This window comes from Tiliqua scincoides, chromosome 1 (genome assembly GCF_035046505.1).
Source record: "Tiliqua scincoides isolate rTilSci1 chromosome 1, rTilSci1.hap2, whole genome shotgun sequence".
NCBI lineage: Eukaryota > Metazoa > Chordata > Lepidosauria > Squamata > Scincidae > Tiliqua > Tiliqua scincoides.
In genome coordinates, this window is record NC_089821.1 from 4,867,406 (window position 1) to 4,887,367 (window position 19,962).

At 44.5% G+C, this 19,962-nt stretch overlaps 2 protein-coding genes across 5 annotated transcripts in view; one reads left to right on the forward strand and one right to left on the reverse strand.

Annotated features, from left to right (window-relative positions):
* The window catches only part of AP4S1 (adaptor related protein complex 4 subunit sigma 1), a 32,698-nt gene extending 29,919 nt beyond the window's left edge, over positions 1-2,779 (reverse strand). The window contains exon 1 of the mRNA XM_066618002.1: positions 2,692-2,779. The gene's annotated coding sequence lies outside the window, so the exon portion shown is untranslated. The remainder of the gene's footprint in view (positions 1-2,691) is intronic.
* The window catches only part of STRN3 (striatin 3), a 56,046-nt gene continuing 38,557 nt past the window's right edge, over positions 2,474-19,962 (forward strand). For 2 of the 4 annotated variants that reach the window (XM_066617966.1, XM_066617974.1), the window contains exon 1: positions 2,526-2,662. In XM_066617966.1, the coding sequence (XP_066474063.1) occupies positions 2,621-2,662 (42 nt within the window). In that variant the 5' untranslated portion in view covers positions 2,526-2,620. Of the gene's footprint in view, positions 2,663-2,899; positions 3,022-19,962 lie in introns of those variants that run through there. The other 2 variants (XM_066617991.1, XM_066617983.1) reach the window with 2 other exon arrangements.

Consider the following 19,962-nt stretch of genomic DNA (forward strand, 5'->3'; position numbering starts at 1 on the left):
GAAATGATCTTTACTCTCACTTAACAGCCATATGTCAAATTCCAAAATGATATTGATATAAGTGCTGGAATTTTATGATAGTTCAACTTTTATGCAATGGGAAAAAAGGCCATTTAAACAAGAACCAGTAAGCATAGTGTATGACCCACTTCAGATGAGCAGTTCCTGGTGATGAATACCTGTTGGCAACCTTCAGTCTCGAAAGACTATGGTATCGCGCTCTGAATGGTGGTTCTGGAATAGCGTCTAGTGTGGCTGAAAAGGCTGATTCGGGAGTGACAATCCCTTCCACACTGGGAGCAAGTGTAGTGTGTCCCTGGTCTGTCTTCCTGGCTATGGGCCTTCCTTCTTTGCCTCTTTGCCTCAGTCTGTTGGCCAAGTGTCTCTTCAAACTGGGAAAGGCCATGCTGCACAGCCTGCCTCCAAGTGGGCCGCTCAGAGGCCAGGGTTTCCCATCTGCTGAGGTTCATTCCTAAGGCTTTCAGATCCCTCTTGCAGATATCCTTGTAGCGCAGCTGTGGTCTACCTGTAGGGCGCTTTCCCTGCACAAGTTCTCCATAGAGGAGATCCTTTGGGATCCGGCCATCATCCATTCTCACGACATGACCAAACCAACGCAGGCGATTCTGTTTCAGCAGTGCATACATGCTGGGGATTCCAGCTCGTTCCAAGACTGTGTTGTTTGGAACTTTGTCCTGCCAGGTGATACTGAGGATGCATCGGAGGCAGCGCATGTGGAAAGCGTTCAGCTTCTTTCACTCTGCTGCATACCAGGGAGTGGTCAGTGACGCAGGCAGCACCCTGATAACTGCGTGTGATCTTGATGCTGGGAAGGCTGGAGCGTCTGGTGAGAATCAGGTCGAGCTGGTGCCAGTGCTTTCATCTTGGGTGTCTCCAAGAGACTCTACGTTGGGGCTTCGTGTTGAAGAAGGTGTTGCTGACGCAGAGACCGTGATGATAGCAAAGCTCTAGCAGGCGTTGGCCATTTTCGTTCATCCTCCCAGTGCTTAACTGGCCTAAGCAAGTGGGCCACGAACTGGGATCAGCACCAACTCTAGCACTGAAATAGCCGAGGATGAACAATGAGGATGGTGATGAATAGGTATTGCAAAATGAATAGTGTAAACACATACCTAAATAGGACATTTGCTTTATGTGATGACTTAACTACGCCCAGTTCCTACTGAGTTTTGCAATTCCACTTCAGCAATTTCAATCTTGAATCTACCTTTGAAAATTTGTTGAATTGTAGCAATTTTAAAGTTAGTTACAGAATGTTTTAGTAGACTGCGATACTATGGTTTTTGAGGATTGCTTTTTAGTACCCTGTTTACGGCGTTTGGGCCTCTTCAGCCTAGGAAAGAGGCGCCTGAGGGGGGGGACATGATTGAGACATACAAAATTATGCAGGGGCTGGACAGAGTGGATAGGGAGATGCTCTTTACCCTCTCACATAACACCAGAACCAGGGGACATCCACTAAAATTGAGTGTTGGGAGGGTTAGGACAGACAAAAGAAAATATTTCTTTACTCAGCGTGTGGTTTGTCTGTGGAACTCCTTGCCACAGGATGTGGTGACGTGATCTGGCCTGGATGCCATTAAAAGGGGATTGGACAAGTTTCTGGAGGAAAAATCCATTACGGGTTACAAGCCATGGTGTGTATGTGCCACCTCCTGATTTTAGAAATGGGCTATGTCAGAATGCCAGATGCAGGGGAGGGCACAGGGAGGCAGATTGTGCCTGTTGTCTGGTGTGCCCCCTGGGGCACTTGGTGGGCCGCTGTGAGGTACAGGAAGCTAGACTAGATGGGCTGTGGCCTGATCCAGCGGGGCTGTTCTTATGTCCTTGTGACTGAGGACCCAGTTCCATCCAGCGGGTACCGCTGTGCCTGTGAGGTGTGCCCTGCGCCCTGTGTTGGGAGGCAGTCACAGGGCAGCTGGGCTAGCCGGGCTGTGGCCTGATCCAGCAGACCTTCCAATGTTCTTATGACCCATCCGTTTTGCCCCCCCCCGGGAATGGCTCCGAAGGGAGGGGCCGCTCGCCCACCTCCCTGCCAGGCGGAGTGCTTCGCCCCCCTCCAGCTACGCCTCCGCTCCCAGGTAAGCCGCCACGGAGCGCTTGCCTGCCTGCGCAGAGCAGGTGAGGTGGGCGTGGCCGCGGAAGAAGCCCCTCCCCGCACCCAGGACGCGCCCCCTCCCTACCTCCCTCCGCCGGCGCATGCGCAGTGCGGGCTCGCGACTGAGGCGGGCGCCGCCGCTTTCCCGGCGTGCCGCGCGCCGTCCCCCTCCCCCCGTGCGCGGGTGGGCGAGCGAGCGGGCGGGCGCTGGCGCGAGGAGCGTGTCCGGAGCGCTGCTGAGGCGGCCTCGATGGCGGCGCCGTGACCGCGCCCGCGCCCCCGTCGCCCTCGGCCTCGCCGCGCCCCGAGACAATGGACGAGCACGCGGGCGCCGGCGCGCTCCTGGCCGCCCCCAGGGCCCCTCCGCCCGGCCCCGGCCCCGCGCCGCCGCCGCAGCAGCCCCAGGACGCGCCCGGCCCCGGCCCCGAGCAGCAGCGCCCGCAGCACTACACCATCCCCGGCATCCTGCACTACATCCAGCACGAGTGGGCCCGCTTCGAGATGGAGCGCGCGCACTGGGAGGTGGAGCGCGCCGAGCTGCAGGTGAGCGGGCGGGCGGGCGGGGGGCCTACCTGTCCCGGTCCGCGCCGCGCCGCTCCTCACCGCGCCCGGGCAGGGCCGCCATTTTGCTTCCCAGCATGGCGCCCGCCGGCCCGGCCCGTCAGGCTGCGGGCGGGCGCGCGCGCCCCTCCCCCCGCGCCCGCAGGGCGGCTGAGGCAGGGCCTCCCCTGGAGGCCTTCGGGGAGCAGCGCCGCGCCGGGCGAGGCGGCCCAGGATGAGCCTCCCCACCAGAGCCCTCCCGCGAGCACCGGCCCGTGTCCCTCCCCACTGGAGGAGCGCCACCCTTGTCAGGTGAGGCCCAGCCTCTCCCGGGACTCCTTCAAGGACCACCACCCTGTCAGGTGAGGACTCCCCTCCCCTCTGGAGCCTGCCACCACCATGTCAGGTGCGGCCCAGCCTCCCCAGTGGAGCCTGAGTGCTACAGTCACGTCACGTGAGGCAGAGCCTCCCCACTGGACCCTGAGTGCCACCACCATGTCAGGTGAGGCCAGGCTTCCCCTTGAAAAGCACAGTCACTGTGTCAGGTGAGGCCGAGCCTCCCCACTAGAGCCCTTTCAAAAGCACCACCGCTGCTGTGTGAGGTACTCAAGCACACTCAAGCCATGTGGAGAGCGCCTCACGGCAGTGGCGCTTGTCAAAAGGCTTCAGTGGGAGGCTCGGCCTCCCCACCCACCACACTTTGTACATCTCACTCACCAGCAGAGCTTTTTCGAAGTACTCCAATGGGGAGGCTCTGCCTCCCCACCCACCACCATCCCTGTTTTCCCTCTCCCCTGTTCTCCAGTATCTTCCTCCACCACACAAGTGCACCCCAGGCATGTCCTTTGTGTCAGTCCACTGTGAGGGAGCTGCCTCCTTCCCAGGAACAGGGTGTTCCCCTCTCTTGCGGGCTCCCCCAAGTGCAACACTTAGTAAAAATACCATGCAAAGGCCATTAAGAAGGAAGGGATGGGTGCATCTGACAGGCACAGGGGGGTGCCTGTCTTGCATGGTGGAGGTGCACACCTTATGCTTTGCATCCTGAGAGAGAGAGAAGGTGGTGGTGACAGGTATGCAGGTGGTCAGAGGTGGGCCCCAGCTGCAAAAGAAGAGCCCCACATCTGGATCAGGGCAAAGCCCCATCTGGTCCAGCTTCCTGTATCTCACAGTGGCCCACCAGATGCCTCAGGGAACACACACAACAACAAGAGACCTGCATCCCAGTGCCTTCCCTTGCATCTGGCATTCTGAGGTAGTCTGCTTCTAAAACCAGGAGATTGCACGTGCCCATCATAGCTTGTAACCTGTAGTGGACATTTCCTCCAGAAATTTGTCCAGTCCCATTTTAAAGGCATCTAGGCCAAGTGAAATTAGAACATCCTGTGGCAAGGACTTCCACAGACTAATTACATGTTAGGTGAAGAAATATTTTCTTTTGTCTGTCCTGCTCTCCCAGTGCTCAATTTTTGTGAATGTCCCCTGGTTCTGGTGTTGTGTGAAAGGGAAAAGAACATCCCCCCATCCAGTTTATCCATCCCCTGCATAATTTTGTATGTCTCAGTCATGTTCCCCTCAGGTACCTTTTCTCTAGGCTGAAGAGCCCCAAATGCTGTAGCTTTTCCTCTTAAGGGAGAGTGGTCCCAGCTGCATCATAAGAACAGCTCTGCTGGATCAGGCTATAGACCCATCTAGTCCAACTTCCTGGATCTCACAGTGACCCACCAAATGCTCCAGGGGGCACACAAGACAACAAGAGGCCTGCATCCTGGTGCCTTCCCCTGCATCTGGCATTCTGACATAGCCCATTTCTAAAATCAGGAGGTTGCACATGCACATCGTGGTTTGTAACCTGTGATGGATTTTTCCTCCAGAAATCTGTCCAGTCCCCTTTTAAAGACATCTGGGCTGACTGTACCCTAATAGGTGGTGGATGTTTGAATAGCTAGTTAGAATTGGAGGTGTCCTTGTCAAGATGCGTTCCTAGAATAACCCTAGTGTGGTGTTTCAAGGAGCTAAGCCTTCTATACACCTGTATACGAGGGATGTACAGTGGATGGGGAGGCAGGGAGTCAGAGCCTCCCCACTGGAGTCCTTCAAAAAACACCACCTCTGTGTGAGGCGTGCAAGCACCTACAACCCACGCTCTTTGCTTGCACACAGTGGTAGCACTTTTTGAAGAACTCCAGTAGGGAGGCTCTGCCTCACCTGCCTCCCCTCTCACTGCACGTCCCTGCTGTACACACCTACCTGGGGATAAATCCTATGGATAGACGTATTTGTTTCTGGTGAGTAAGATAGGAATTACAGCCTAATTCTTACTGTTTACAATGGGTTTGTCTCTGTAAAATAAACACTGTTTTCATGCACCTCTACCTATAACTTATTGCAATAGTCTTCAACCTTTTTCTTGCTTTGGTTCCAATATATAAATAAAGCATGAGACTAGGAATCTCTCTAAACAAATATTAGAGAGAACAGGAAAACTTACCATGAAGCCTGCACTAGGTGAAAGCTAATTTAGCACAATTGCTAAGAACCTGAGCAGGACTGGGGCACAGTCTCCTGGTACCTGAAGGACTATGCCAGATACCTCCACAATTACCTGGTGGTCCTCTAGTCCAGTGGTCTTCAGCCTTTTTCATTTCTGTAAGTTGTTGTGACTCCACACCTGAGGCTTCGCAACCCCATTGGGGTCCCAATCCCAAGGTTGAAGATTTCACCTAGTTGTCTCTGGATGCTTTGGTTGCTAAATCTTATACGTGTACTCGGGAATGTCCCATTGAAGGCAGTGGATCTTACTTTGGAATAGAAAGGCATAGGATTGCACTACATATGTATATTTCAAGTAGGTATGGTTGAGCTGTATTTTTTCTGAAATGCTCTGATGATTAAAAAATACAGTTATATATAGGTTGTATCCTCTAATTGGTTATCTATGTGTCAACTCTTAGTTACATAGTATCAGAACACTTGCTATCTACAGAAAGATGGTTAAAATTGAAGATGCGCCTTTTGTGATAAATATGTTAATTATTTTCAAAAAGTTAGCTGTGTCATGGATTTGTACATGGCTGTCTTCTAATTTTTATGGGAAAATTATTGTGGCTGTTCCCAGGAAAATCAAATTTTTTTGTGGGGGGGGGGGGATAGCGATCAGTCTTGCAGATGAGTACAGACTGTATGAAATTTGTAAAATACTCTTTTAAAAAACTGTAGCAGATTAGTTGTAGTAATAGTGCAATCAAGAGCATAATGTGACTAGGGAGTATTTCAATAACTTAACTCATTTTTGCCCAACCCATTGATGCCATTTGATGCCATTGAACCCATTTGAGGCCTGTTGCATATATGCAACATTGTGCAGAAATGGCTTAACACCATGGTATTCAAACTGGGGCATCACGACGCCCCAGACTGAGGGTCCCGGTCCCTTTCCCCTTAAGGGGCGGGGGCAGGGAGGAGGAAGCATCGCGATCCCCAGGATCACGCCGCTTAGGGGAGCTGCAGGGGCTTGATGCACTTGCCCAAGCCCCCTGCAGCCCCCCAGGGGTGCAGGGAGCCCTGTGCAATCTTCAGCAGGGCTCCCTGGGTCAGGGAAGGTGACAGTGGAGTGATTGCACCCCGCTCTGCTAAACCGGAAGCTATGTGTGATCGCCCCATGTTCCCTTTTGACCGGGCTACAGGGACTGGGGTGCACCTTCCAGTCCCTGCAGCAGCCGTCCCTGGCTGTGGGGAGCTTTGCGCGAGCACCTGCAGGGCTGCTCGGGTCAGGGAAAGTGAGAGTGGGGCGATCGTGCTCCGCTTCTGGTTTAGCGGAACAGGGCGCAATCGCTCCACTGTCACCTTCCCTGACCTGAAGGTCGCGCAGGGCTCCCCGCACCCCCGGGGAGCTGCAGGGAGCTTGGGCAAGTGCACCAAGCCCCTGCAGCCCCCCTGAGCGCCGCGATCCTGGGGATCACGCCGCTGCCTCCCCCGCGCCCCTGCAAAGACTTACTGCGGGATTCAAACTCCCTGCGAGTTTGAAAACCGCAGGCGTAACATTTTGGAGAAGGATTGCATTTTGATTTCCTGCTAACTTTAGCCATGGTGAGAATGGGACATGTTTGTTTCAGAGTTTAGCTGAGCCATACACTGCATTCAAAATCATGTACAGGTCAGTCCTTTGTACCTGCAGGAATCTGTTACTGGACACCCCTATGGATACCGAAACTCACAGATAATTGAATCTGTGATTGGGGACCAACACACACATCCAGGAGCTGCATGAGGCCGGGGAAGCTCCTTGGGGCCTTAGAAATGTCAAAAAAAATGGAAGTGCATTTCTAAGGCATCCAGGAGGTTGCCTTAGGCCCGGGGAGGCTGCACAGCTTCTCTATGACTCAGACCAGCTCCCAGACATGACTGGGAGGTACAGGGCGGCCCTCCTGACGTGGGTCAGGGTCCACATTGGGTCAAATATGCAGGTCCCAAAGTCATGGATAAGGAGGACTAACCTGTGTAGCTTTAAAATACATAAAGGCCTTACTAAGACAAAGATTCTAAGTCTTCATCTTCAGTTAAGTGTTTGAGATTTTATATACAGTTTTTCTTTAAAACAATTCAGCTTTCCGCAGTTTAGCAGCAGTCAGTAGTGTACTGGGGTGGGAGGAACAGTCTGTTCCAGGTGTCAAAACATGCCACTGAATGGCTGGTAGACCTGGCCTCTTCTGGGGATCTTGATGTGGAGGCCATGTCTATCCTTTACTTTGAAGGTCTACCCTTTGCTAGTCAAAGCCCTGAGTAGTCCTGCATGTCCTATACCTTAGGTACACCACTGACAGTAGTTATGGGTATATGAAAACAAGGTGTATGTTTTGTAATTTACTGAGTCACACGAATTATGAGGATTATAGTGCTATAGCATGCATATGTACTGTATAAAAGAATACTATTTGGCACTATTGCGCATAGAGAATATAACATTAATTAGTCCTGCCAAATCGGTAGAACATGTATGAATAGTTCAAAGTTCCTTCCAAATACCTTGGAATTGCAAGTTCTAGCTTTTGCTAGTTTTGGTTTTCTTTGTTATAGCTTCCCAAGTTGATTTTGAAATATTTTACTTTCTTGTATACACAAAAGGCAGGGGTTTCTTCTGCTTTCAGGCAATTCCTTTTTTAAAATTTGGATTTGCTACATAGTATGGCTACTTAATAAAATATAATTTTGTTTATCTTGATTCAGTATTGCTTTGTATTGTACAGGAAATCAACTTCTAATTTCTTTTTCCCTCTCAGGGAATAACTAACAATATATTTTAGTTGGATCTAGCATGAACTGGCTTAATCAAACCCTCCTTTTACTTTCCTGGGAAGTATTGTTGTTTCCTGTTTTTTCAGCCAAAGGATTACTGGTATGTGGTGCTCTCTCTTTCTGCATCTCCTGCCTGTCAATTTCATATTACCACATTACTGGGAATGCAAAGTCTTGGAGAACTGTCCACACCCTTCAAGGTGTAGTTTGTCTGGTTGAATGACAGAATGGGCTTGAAAAGGTATTGCTTCACTGGGAAGTATCTCTGGTAAAATAAATTCTGTTAGGACAAGTCAGTGTGCTTTGAATGTAGCAGCCCATGCTGGAGTGAATATTTTCTGCCTTACTAAGTTGTTTTCATTATTAATGACATGACACTGAGGTCACTGATGAGCAAATAACTTCAGTGGCATTAGATTAAGGTTATGATCTCTTGACTTAACTCTACTTGTGCACTTGAGAAAATCTGTTTAACATCAGTTCATTGACATTTGCAAGTGACTCTAGACACTTCTGCATATATTGAAAATATCATGACTCACTGGCCTGTTTTCAGCATGGATACGTTATGCCAATGTAATAGTTTTTTTTTCCAGAGATTTAACATATATTGCTTCTATCCAAATTAGAAGTTGTCTGAACTATGTGTAGGGATAGGAAGGTACTGCTCTTATATCACATTCAACAATTCACTGCTAGCAGTGACGTTGGGAGACGAGTGAGTTCCACATTGCATGTTTCTATCCGTACCGCCTCGAAAATTGTGATGAATGACCTCCTGATGTCTTAAAAGGCATTAAAACATCACTTATGGTTTCACCGGAAGTGAAACCGGAAGTTGTGTTTTTAGTGTCGGGCTGACCCCTTCAGAGGCCATGGATGGACGTCTGTGCTGGGCTCAGAAGACTCACTGGAGTGTGGGAGGTGTTTGCCCTTTTCTGTGGTTTCACATAACCACAGGGGGTTCCGAAAAGGAACCCTTGTGGATATGGATGCATGCCTGTACTTGCAAATTGATTATGCATTTTCAGTTAGTTTCATAAAGAAGTGTAGGAGCTGAGCATATTGGAACACATCAGTGGAAGAAACTTAATTAAAAATTTAAAGATCAGATTTCATAAACTTAAACCAAAGCTAATAAAACCTACGGAAGAGGTGGGGGAAGGAACTTTGCACATGATTGGCAGCTTTGCAACAAAATTATTAGAATTTGATAAAGCATTAGATTAAGTAATTCTAAGCAAAATAGGAAATAGTAACCATGAAAATAAGAATTAATAATTCATTTGCAGCAAAGTCCTAAGCTGCACTGGTGCAGCCAGGCCACATGGAGGCAACTGAGGTCTCCTTAAGGTAAAGGGATAAATTTCCTCTTACCCTATGTAATGCCCAAGCCCCACCTCTTTGGGGCTTCGTGGATCTGTGCCAACTATATCAGGGAAGCTTCAAGTAGGGCTGCTTGACACAGGAAGAGGGTTTGGATGTGACTAGTGGTGCCACCATAGATCCTGCCCCCCTCCTGGGCCTGATCCTCCCCTCTGTCCACCTTCCCTCTTCCAAAAACAGTCCTCCTCCCTGCCCCTAACATACCCTCTTCCCACCTACTCCCAGCTCTAGTGCAACCCCGCATGATCTTAGCTGTGCTGAGCAGTACTGACTTGGGATATGGTGCTGGCAGGCTGGTGCAGGCTGTTGGGCCAGCGCTGCTCGCTCATGGAAGAACTTGGATTACGCTTTCAGATTTTTGGAACAGTATTTTGGAAAGCATGAGGAAGAAATGGAAGATTTAAAGGATTAATGTTCAAGTCTTTAATAATCATGTAGGAAGGAACAATTTGTATATTTAGAGAGATAAATAGAAGGAGCTAATTTGAAGGTTTGAATGACATCTAATGGATACATCGGATGAGGGGGAAATATTAGAGGTGTTAAACAGAATCAGCTTTTCAAATTAACAGTGAGTTTTCTGATGAGGACAAAGCATTGTGCGATACTTATATAACATTTCAGAAAGTTTTGTAAAGAAAGATATTAGAGTAATTCCCAGAGTTATTACCATAGATGGTATGGAAGTTGATCTTTGATGTAAGTAGAACTTTTGATTTAAATGGATTATTAAGTGTAAAGTTCCATCATAATAACAATAGAAGAATCAAAAAGGTTTTTGAACTGCCAGATTTGAATATTTTGTGGTGAGGTGTAGGATGAAAGAAGAAACTAACCTTTAACAACGAGATTACCAATACCTATATAGGACCGGAAAAACAGATTTCTTTCTGGATTAAAGAAACCATTAATATTTTTACTTCACTAGCATTTTAAATGATAGAATGTCAAACAATGTTGCACATGTCTGTATTGAAGTAAGTCCCACTATTTAGTAGTAGTGCTTACTCCCAGGCAGATTACTCCCAGGCAGAGACAATATTGTGTCTGAGCTTGGTTGCCAATTATTTCTACTAGTCCGTGGGAATATAATACAGTAATATTTCTTAGCACATGCAGAGCTGTTTCCACAGATCAGGTGTAGTCTTTCCCCCAGAATTCTGAAGCAAAACCTATAGGAGAGTTGGCATTGTTCTGTGTCCCAGCACATCTTTCTTGAAATTAAACGCTACCCCCATCTCTCCAGCAAGTGACCCTTATGTAACTGAAAGGTGCCTCGAGCACTTTCCTGATAAGAGGGGAAAGTGCAGAGTAGAAATTTTCTAATAATAAATATAATACTAATACACTCAAATATAGGACCAAGAGTCCCTCCGCATCAAATATAGCCCTGGCTTTCGCCCCAACTCACAACCAGCTGCTCTTCATGATTAAAATGCTCCTCTCCCAACTCTTATAGGCAGACTTATTTGGACCCATTCAGGCAAAGGGCTCCTTTTGCCAGAGCATAAGTCTGTTTTTAATGTGAGGCCTAAAAAGACTAGTTAAAAAAATCTTCCCTTAAAGAAATTCCCGTTCTGGATTTTTGTGTCAGTCTTTGTTCCCTACAGCAGCTCTGGGGGCTCTCAAACTCCCCCCACCAACAGAGTGAGTTAGTACAGTTTGTGTGTGTTTCTGGAGGGGAGGGGGCTAGTTACAAGAACCTTTCTTGGGGGAAGGATTGGAGAGCAGCTTGGGCCTTTCCCTGTGCCTGTTTAGAAAATTGTATAAATTTGGGGTGTGGCAGGAGCTATGGAAGCTGGTCTAAGAATTCAGTTGAGCATCTATGACAGTTCAAAACAAGTAAAACTGAAAGGGCAAAGCACCATGCCTGGAGACTGCACTCCTATTCTGATCACCAGAAGTAAATTTTTGTTCATTGTGTCAACTTTTTTTTCTGTTAGAAAAAGGGGGCATTCCAAGCCCTATTGGAGGAGTAGCCATAACTCAGTGATGGAGCATATGTCTTGCCTTCAGAAGACTACCGATTAAGGGCCCAATCCTTTCCTACTTTCCAGCACTGATGCAACTGCAATGCAGTCCCAGGGTAAGGGAACAAACATTCTCAGGCCTTCATGACTGTCCCCCTACCACAGGATGCAGCGCATGCCTCATTGGCACATCCGTATCAGCTCTTGAAAGTTGGATAGATTGGGCCTTTAATCCTGGCATCTCTGGGCAGGGCTGGGAAAGGCTCCTGTCTGAAACTCTGAGAACCATTGACATTTCTGAACTAGATGATCAGATGGTCTGACTACTTGAAGTAAAACAGCTTCCTGTGTTTTTTTTCATGAGTTGAAGTGCTTTCTGCTCGCACAAGAGGTTTCCAGAATCTCTGTCATGTAGTAGCATAGTCGGGGGGGCACCATACATGCAGCAGGTACCGCAATGTGTTATGTAAGCAGCTCTTCTCACTCTTCTCACTGGCAAAGCCATTCAAGTAATCGACAGCAACCAATCAGCGAGCACCTGCACGTTGCTGTCACTACCTCAGTGGTTCCGACAGCAAGTGGGAAGGGCATTGCAAGGGAAGGTGAGTTACATGGTGCTTTATGGCACCTATTGTACTTATTACTCCCCCCGTGGCTGAGCTACTGCTGCTGTACTCTGCAAAACCTCTGATAACACAGGCCAGCACACATTTTGCTTCCTTAAATGTTACACCAATTCCTGGGTATATTTGGGGTGCCGATTCCAAAAATGGCATCCGTTTTGCCTATCACGTCTAGTTTTGGAGACACTGCATAGCCTCTTTAGTGAATGGTTCAAGCAGCTTCCTCATGAGGAAGCCTACACCATGGCTTCCTCATGAGGAAGTTGCTTGAACCATTTACTAATGAGACTATATTATATCTCCAAAACTAGACATGATAGGGCAAAACGGATGTCATTTTTGGAATTGGCACCCCAAATTCATATCTAATCACCATAAAGTTTGGGAAAAACTTTTCTGACCCTCAATTTTATAGGCCTGTGTAATCCAAGCAGTTATTCAAAGTGTAATGTCAGTGAAAGTTGGAAGAATTGCAAGACCCAGAAGGTATGTATGTGTTCATTAAAGATACTTGGGAGTCACTGAAAATGATGTTAGGCTACATTTATGCAGAAAATGAAGGATAACCAACTTCTGGGAATTTAACACAGAAATGTTGAAAAATGAATAAAATAAAATGCTGTATTACAAACTGACTCAAATGATAATGCTATATTGATTTTAGACAAATCCATAGATGCCTTGCGTCAATCAGTTGTTATCTATTTGTGAGATAGCTAGAAATATAATTCTTTAGTCAAGACTTTCATGTGATGTTCAGGTAGATGAAAAACAAAGAATCTTGTTTTCACATCATAAAATATAACCCAAAATACAGTGGAGTTAAAGAACGGCTGACCAAGCTTCTGTGACAGTGGTTCTTAAACTTTTAAGCACCGGGACCCACTTTTTAGAATGACAATCTGTCAAGACCCACCAGAAGGGATGTCATTAATCTGAAAGTGATATCATGGTTGGAAATGACATCAAGCAAAAAAAATTTAACCCCCCCATACAACAAAATCAAATAAAAAGTTTGAAAATTTGTATAAAATAAACCATAACTCTCCTATTCCTCCCAAGCAGTTGCTGATCTGTTTAAAAAAAATTTCTCAAGTATCCCAAAGGCTGCAATCCTATCCACACTTGTCTGGGATTGACCCTCATTGTCTCATTTTAAAAGCATATACATGGGAACCTGTTAAAAATACAGATCTGTAACATTTCCCCAAATGCTTTTACATACTATGGTAGCATCAAGTCAAATACCTTAAAAATAAAATGCAGGTTGTGCCTCATTATCGGTGGATTTTGCATCCACAGATGTGACTCAATGTGGGCCATCTGTATTGGTCCCTTTAAAAACATGTAAACCTGTAAAACAAAAAGAAAATGCTTTACTTACTTCACGCAGCAAGTTGGGGGCTGTAGAGCAGTCTGTGGCTCTCTTGGGAAGCTATTTCTGTACCATGCCAATCCCACTTCCCCCTCCCTTGATCCTGTATGGAAGCTACCCCATTGAAGGAGCTGCCTGGCACTTCATAGAACACTTGGTTCCTACTAGACCCATACTGAAGTCATGAAAAACTACTTTTGAAAGCTGGGAAAACTGAATGAGAAGAGGAAGCTGGGATGGGAACTGAAAGCAGAGGGTTCATATTGTTTGGTGCTTTTACTGTGAAGTATTTGGGGAAATTTTTAATTTGAAAATGCAGTATACGTTATACAAGTACATTGTTGAAAATTTCATATTGGTATTTGCCTAAGTGCCTGATCTTGGTAGCGTCCCTCTAGGGCTGGCCTGCCCACTGCCTGCCCAGAACATCTTCATTCAGCTCCCCTGCCCTCCCCAAACCCCACAGTGGCCAAGGGAGGCCAGCGCAGACTCACCTTGTTCTGTATCTGGCCAGTGCACATCCTTGTGCCAGCACAGCCCACTCACAAGTTGTTGCAGCATGTTTGTGAAAGTACTGGGTTGGTGCAAGGGACTTGGGATGATCAGAGAGAACTCAGGACTGCACCCTCAGAAAGAGAGAAAGAGATTTGTATATGGTGTACTATTTGTTGCTGTTGGGTTAAATGGAATTCTTTAGGTCTGCTTTATTAAATATTTCTTTTATGACTGCTGTATAAATGGCTATGTTGATGAAATGTTTTGTTGATGCCATCTTAGAAGGCATAGTTAATGCACATATAAATTGCAGAGTTGTTGTTTGAAAAGGAATAGTTGTCAGCTACTTGATCCTCGCATCATCTGCCACTTGCAGAGTGTGTGGATGTTCTCTGAGATTTTGGGGGACACACACACAAGGAAGTCTTTGTGCAGTAGCCATAGCACTCTACTATGGGCACTATCCTAACCCCTTAAGTCAGTGCTTTCCAGCACTGGCATAGAGGTGCCAATGGGATGTGTGCTGTATCCTGCAGTTGGGTGTCACTCACGGAGGCCTCCTCAAAGTAAGGGAATGTTTGTTCCCTTAACTCAGAGCTGCATTACCCTTATGTCAGTGCTGGAAAGCACTGGCATAAGGGGTTAGGATTGTGTCCTATGTTTTTTAATTGGGGAAATACTACAGTGCACAATTGCATTAGCTGGTCTTTGGCTGCAAGTAGTATGGGATGCTATGTTGAAAAAGCAATTCTGTACTTTTTTCATGGTCTAGCAAGAAAAGGGGGAAATTGAAATATATGTGGTACTTTATCAATTCTAAATTTATTTTACTACTTTAAGAACAAAAAAGTGCAGTAAAATATTATATCATTTAGCACTTAAAATTGTTTTGTTTGTTATATTTTTAACTTTTAGATTTATTAATGCCTTAATATTGCAAGCAGTAAACTCAGGGTTAGAGGTGGAATTCTAAGCTGCAGTGCCTTAAGGGCCCTAAGTAACTTTTAATTTTTTGTTATTTGGGAAAACAGGAGAAAAAAACAAAAGCCATCAGTATTGTGTCAGCAAAAGACAGTCTTCTAATTGGCTTTAGAAACAGTCTCTTCTCCAGACAGGGTTGTCAAAAGCAATAAAAAAATTGCCTCACCAGTTCAGTGGGATAACTATATACGTAATACACAAGTATCAATCCATCTTTGAAACTTTTTAACTCCTAGAAGGAAAAAAATAATGGGTGGCATCCTAAGTAGTACTTCTATCATCACTGTTGGACAATCCCTCTGTAAACTCAAGGAGGAAGACACATTCTGCTTACAGGAGGAGTCCTTTCACAAGAATGATGCGGCTTCTGTTCACAGAGGAAGTTTTCATTGGTATGGTGAGCTACTGATAGTGGGAACACTTGTTAGGGTGCCACCCAAAACCTGTCTCTACCTGGAATCTAAGGAGCCACAAGAAAGCAGGTTCCACCCAATACTTCAGGTTTCTCCTGTGAAGCTGTGCTGCCCACAGCTGACCTTTTTCTTTTGACTTTTACATTCCACAAATGCCAACAGGGCAAGAGTGTCACAGGTCTTTGGGAAGAGACATCATCTCTGGGAGGAACGGGTGGCTCATGTGATTTAAACCAAGAGGACATCAAATTTAGGGTAATTATCTCTAGTATCTTCACCATCAAACTCCAGGTCAAAAAGTTAGCAAAACAATCCACAAGCTCTTTATAAACTTTTTTTTGCAGATTTTGTTTTTGACAACAATGAGAAGAGGCGAAAGCATGTGTTTTTATTCCAAGGGCATATTTTTATAAATTATAATCACTTTAAACATCTATCAAGTAGGTCAGTGTTTCTCATACTGTGAGTTGGGACCCACTAGGTAGGTCGCAAACCAATTTCAGGTGAGTCGCTATTCATTTCAATATTTTATTTTCAATATATTAGACTTGATGCTACCATAGCATGTGACTGCGTTTGGGGAAATGTTAGAGATCTGTACTTTTAAAAGGCTACTCTGTATATGCTTTTATCAGCGATTGTAAATGGTATTTACTCCTGGGTAAGTGTGGGTGGAATTGCAGCCTAGGATTGTTAAAAATTTTTCCTGCTTGATGATGTCACTTCTGGTCATGACATCACTTCCAGTGGGTCCTAACAGATTCTCAATCTAATAAGTGGGTTCTGGTGCTAAACGTTTGAGAACCACTGAAGTAGGTGATATAGGTGGTATAATGTCAGCAAGTGCAGTCACAGGCATTACCCATGCACCTCCCCAGTCCACCCCAACCAGCCTACAGTGATCAACATATAGAGAGATGTTAGAAAACAGTTTTATTTTTTTCAGATTATGGGGTTTTTGATTTTTGTTTTGCAAAAATGAGAAGTGCAGAAAGTGGTGTTACGTGTTTTTATTTCGTTATCACTGAAAAATCGCATCTCTTCCTATAGCAGTGATGGCAAACCTATGACACATGTGTCAAAGATGTTGTGTCACATCTTGTGTGTCACATCTTGTTGTGTCACAAATATGACACATGTTTCAAACTATGTTGTGGGTGGCACACCAGCATTCACCAACATCTGACAGCAACTGAGTTTGTTTTACTTGTATTTCATTTTTGTAATTTGATGTTTCTTTGTATAATACATAGCACTGCACATGACTGGACAGTATTTTTTTAACTAATGAATTTGTAACTAATTGTTTCTCTTTTAGGGTGTGACACGCTAGCAGAGTCAAGTTGGCATTTTTCCAAATTTTTGACATGCCTAGCCTAAAAGCTTTGCCATTAGCTGGACTAGATGGGCCTATGGCCTGATCCAATGGGGATGTTGTTATGTTCTTATTACTGATCTGTAGGCTCCTCTGGTGAGCATGACACACTGTGGATAAAGAAATGCATCTTGGATTTGAGTTTTATATGCTTATATTATACTGGGATTGTTATTGAAACACTGTCTTATAAAGTATTCATTCATTATTCTAGAAGATAAAATTATTTATATGAATGTGTTCCCTTTTTTAAAAAACAAATTGTAATTTCTGTCTTGGAAAAAACTGGAGGAAAAAAACCCCCCAATTCTCCTCTCTCCTAGTCTATCTGGGGCTTTTCAGGCCATCTCTCCTCAGGTTTCCTGAGGTTTCAGGCCCCTGTGTGTGCTCTAGTTATGGAAGGATGCACTTAACGGTCAAGTATATAGTTACTCATGTTGGTTCATATAAAACTTGACTGGCTTTAATCAAAGTAATTCTCTGTGAAGAGAAGAAATAACATTCCATTTTTTCCACATAAATTTATATCCTGAATTGAAAGGTGCCACATTTATGAAATTCCCTTCCAGGGAAATTCCAGGGAGTAACTACTCCCTCATAGCTTTTCAGCAAAGTCTCAAAACATAGCTGTGTCATCTGGCATTTGGTTGATGGGTGGATTTGTTTCCCCCCTAATTGACTTGGTGTTCTGCTTTGTTTCAATGTTTTTATTTATTGTTCTGATACATTGTACACTATTATGGAGCTTTGTAATGCCGTTTTGGGCATTTGCTTTGCTATGGGAAAGGCAAGATATAAATTTTTCAAATAAATACAAATAGGTTTTGTATTTTTCAAATAGCTTTCAGGTTAAATTTTAAATTACATGTAAAATGTACCTTTAAGGAGCTTAAGGAAACAATCAAGAAGAACAAAACAAAAAATTAAAAGGAAAGCCCGTTGTTGTACAAGAGGTCTAATAATTCCATATGTATTGTATCAAACTGATTTTGTCTCGTTTTGGATTCAACACCTCTATCTTGGTTTTCCTAAGATAGAAAAGGGGAACACATGTACATGTTTCTCATGCATCCGCTTGCAGAAGGTGCCCCTGTACAGGTTTTGTGAAATTACCACCTCATTCTGCAACCTTCAGTGCTGCATCCTGGGGATCCTCTGACTAAATGGGCTTCTGGGAAGGGAGGAACTGGCGGCCCAATCCTATCCAATTTACCAGTGCCAGTGCAGATGTGTCAATGGGATGTGCACCTCATCCTGTGGTGTGGAGGTAGTCACAGAAACCTCCTCAAGGTAAGGGAATATTTGTTCTCTTCCCTTGGGGCTGCATTGCAGCTGCACCGGTGCTGGAAAGTTGGATAGGATTGGGCCCTAAGAGAGCTACCTGAGGGAGCAGAGAAGATTCTTTCTAAGAGTGCCATTGTTCTCATGGTACTAGGATATAACCCAGCTTGTTCAGCAAACATACATATTTTACTAGCATGTCTTTACATGGGATTTATTTGATTGAGGATTTTAATAAAGTTGACCTTCTGCTGGGAATTCTAAAATAATTTGAGGTTTAATTTTAAATATTTTTAAAAACATGCTATGGTACAATTGATAGTGTAGCCTATTGTTGCCAATCATCTTACTTTGCCATCTGACATTAAGACTGTTTCTGAAAACTATAACTAAAGCTCTCATTTGTTTTATGAAATCTTGTAAAAGCCAAGACAGAGGTTGTTAAATCCAGGATGAGACAAAGTCAGTGCAGTGCAATGGTCTTTACAACTAACAGTGTTAATAGTCAGGCCATGGTAATTATGTTCTTGACTTGATATATGAAGGTGAAGAGAACTTATGATAGGGCTTGACAAATTTACCTTATATCCTAAACTTTTGGACAGACTCTTAACCTTGAATTTTAAAAATTCAACAGTTTCTCAGAAGTAAAAAAAGTTAGCCTTTTCTAAATGGTAATCTAGATCTGTTAGGTCAAAAGATTGTTGCTTGTATTCCATATATACAAAGTAGTATTTCAAGTTTGTAGACAGTTTCCGGTGGTGATTAGTAATTGCCTACAGGCAGCCAGACAAGGGAGTCTTTTGTTGTTGTTCAAGGCCATTGATGTGCCAGTCAAAGCTAGTGCTATTTGTAAGCAGGGTGACTAGTGAAAATTCAAATCGGCTGCTAATTTTGGCAGTGGTGCGTGTGAAGTATGCTGTTTGTCTTGAGAATACATTGGTGAAAGCTTTTGGAGGTCCTTAAGCAACAGTTCATCATTGAATCAAGCATAATTGTTCATAGTAAGCAGAATAACACTCAGAAGATTTGGATGCAGCTATAAATGAGGAAGGAAGTATTTATGAGCTATGTTCAGAAAAGATACTTTAATTGTAAATCACACATTGCTTTTTTAATCACCATAGGATTCATTCATATTTTGTGTGTGTGTGTGTGTGTGTGTGTGTGTACATATACATACGTATACATATATACATGTGCAGGTATCCCATAGCGGGCCTCAGAATGGCAAAAAAGGGGGGGAAGACTTCCAGTTTTTGGTCAAAAACCAGAAATGATGTTTTTAATGCCTTATAAGGCATTGGGAGACCCGGGGAAGCCTTCCAATGCCATATATAAAAAATAAATATTAGGGTACTGTACTTCATTAAACATACTAAAATTACTAGACAGTGATGTGAACAAATTTTAAGAAGTCTTCAGTACTATACATGAATGCCCTCTAGTGTTAAATTGATTCATGTATTTAAGCTTGCTTTGTTGCTGAGAAAGGGCATATAAAGCAAGCATATGCAGTGGGCTTTATAGCCCAACCTATTCTTTTTACTGTCCTTACTCAGTTTTTTGTGTTTTAAATGTTTGTTTTGAAATAGACTGGAATAAGCAACAGATCAAAGTTTAGAGCTAGACATTTCCATTTTCCTTAAACATCACAAACTATGACAGATAAATATTTGGCTAACTTCAAGTTTTATCATGTTAGATTTTCTACCTAGTAGGGTAATTTGTCATTCATTGGAAAAACCACTGTGATGCATCTTACTTTTTTACTGTTTTGGATTATATCTTTTCTATGATTGATGTATTATGAAGGGGTGTATTATGAAGGGATGGACGCAAGTTGTGTCTGTTGTCTTTTGTGCATTTGGTGGGCCACTGTGAGATACAGGAAGCTGGACTAGTGGGCCTTTGACCTGATCCAGCAGGGCTCTTATGTTCTTATTTGCAGTTGATTATAATAACAGGAAGGTAGACTGTCAGTTTTTTCTTTCTGTTCTCCTTAACCACTATCACAAAGCACTTTAGTTTCAAATGTCATGTGTGCTAAGTCTCCTACTCAAGTACAGATTAGGTCCAGGAGTCCGTTCTTGCTTGTCCAGTGCTATTGGG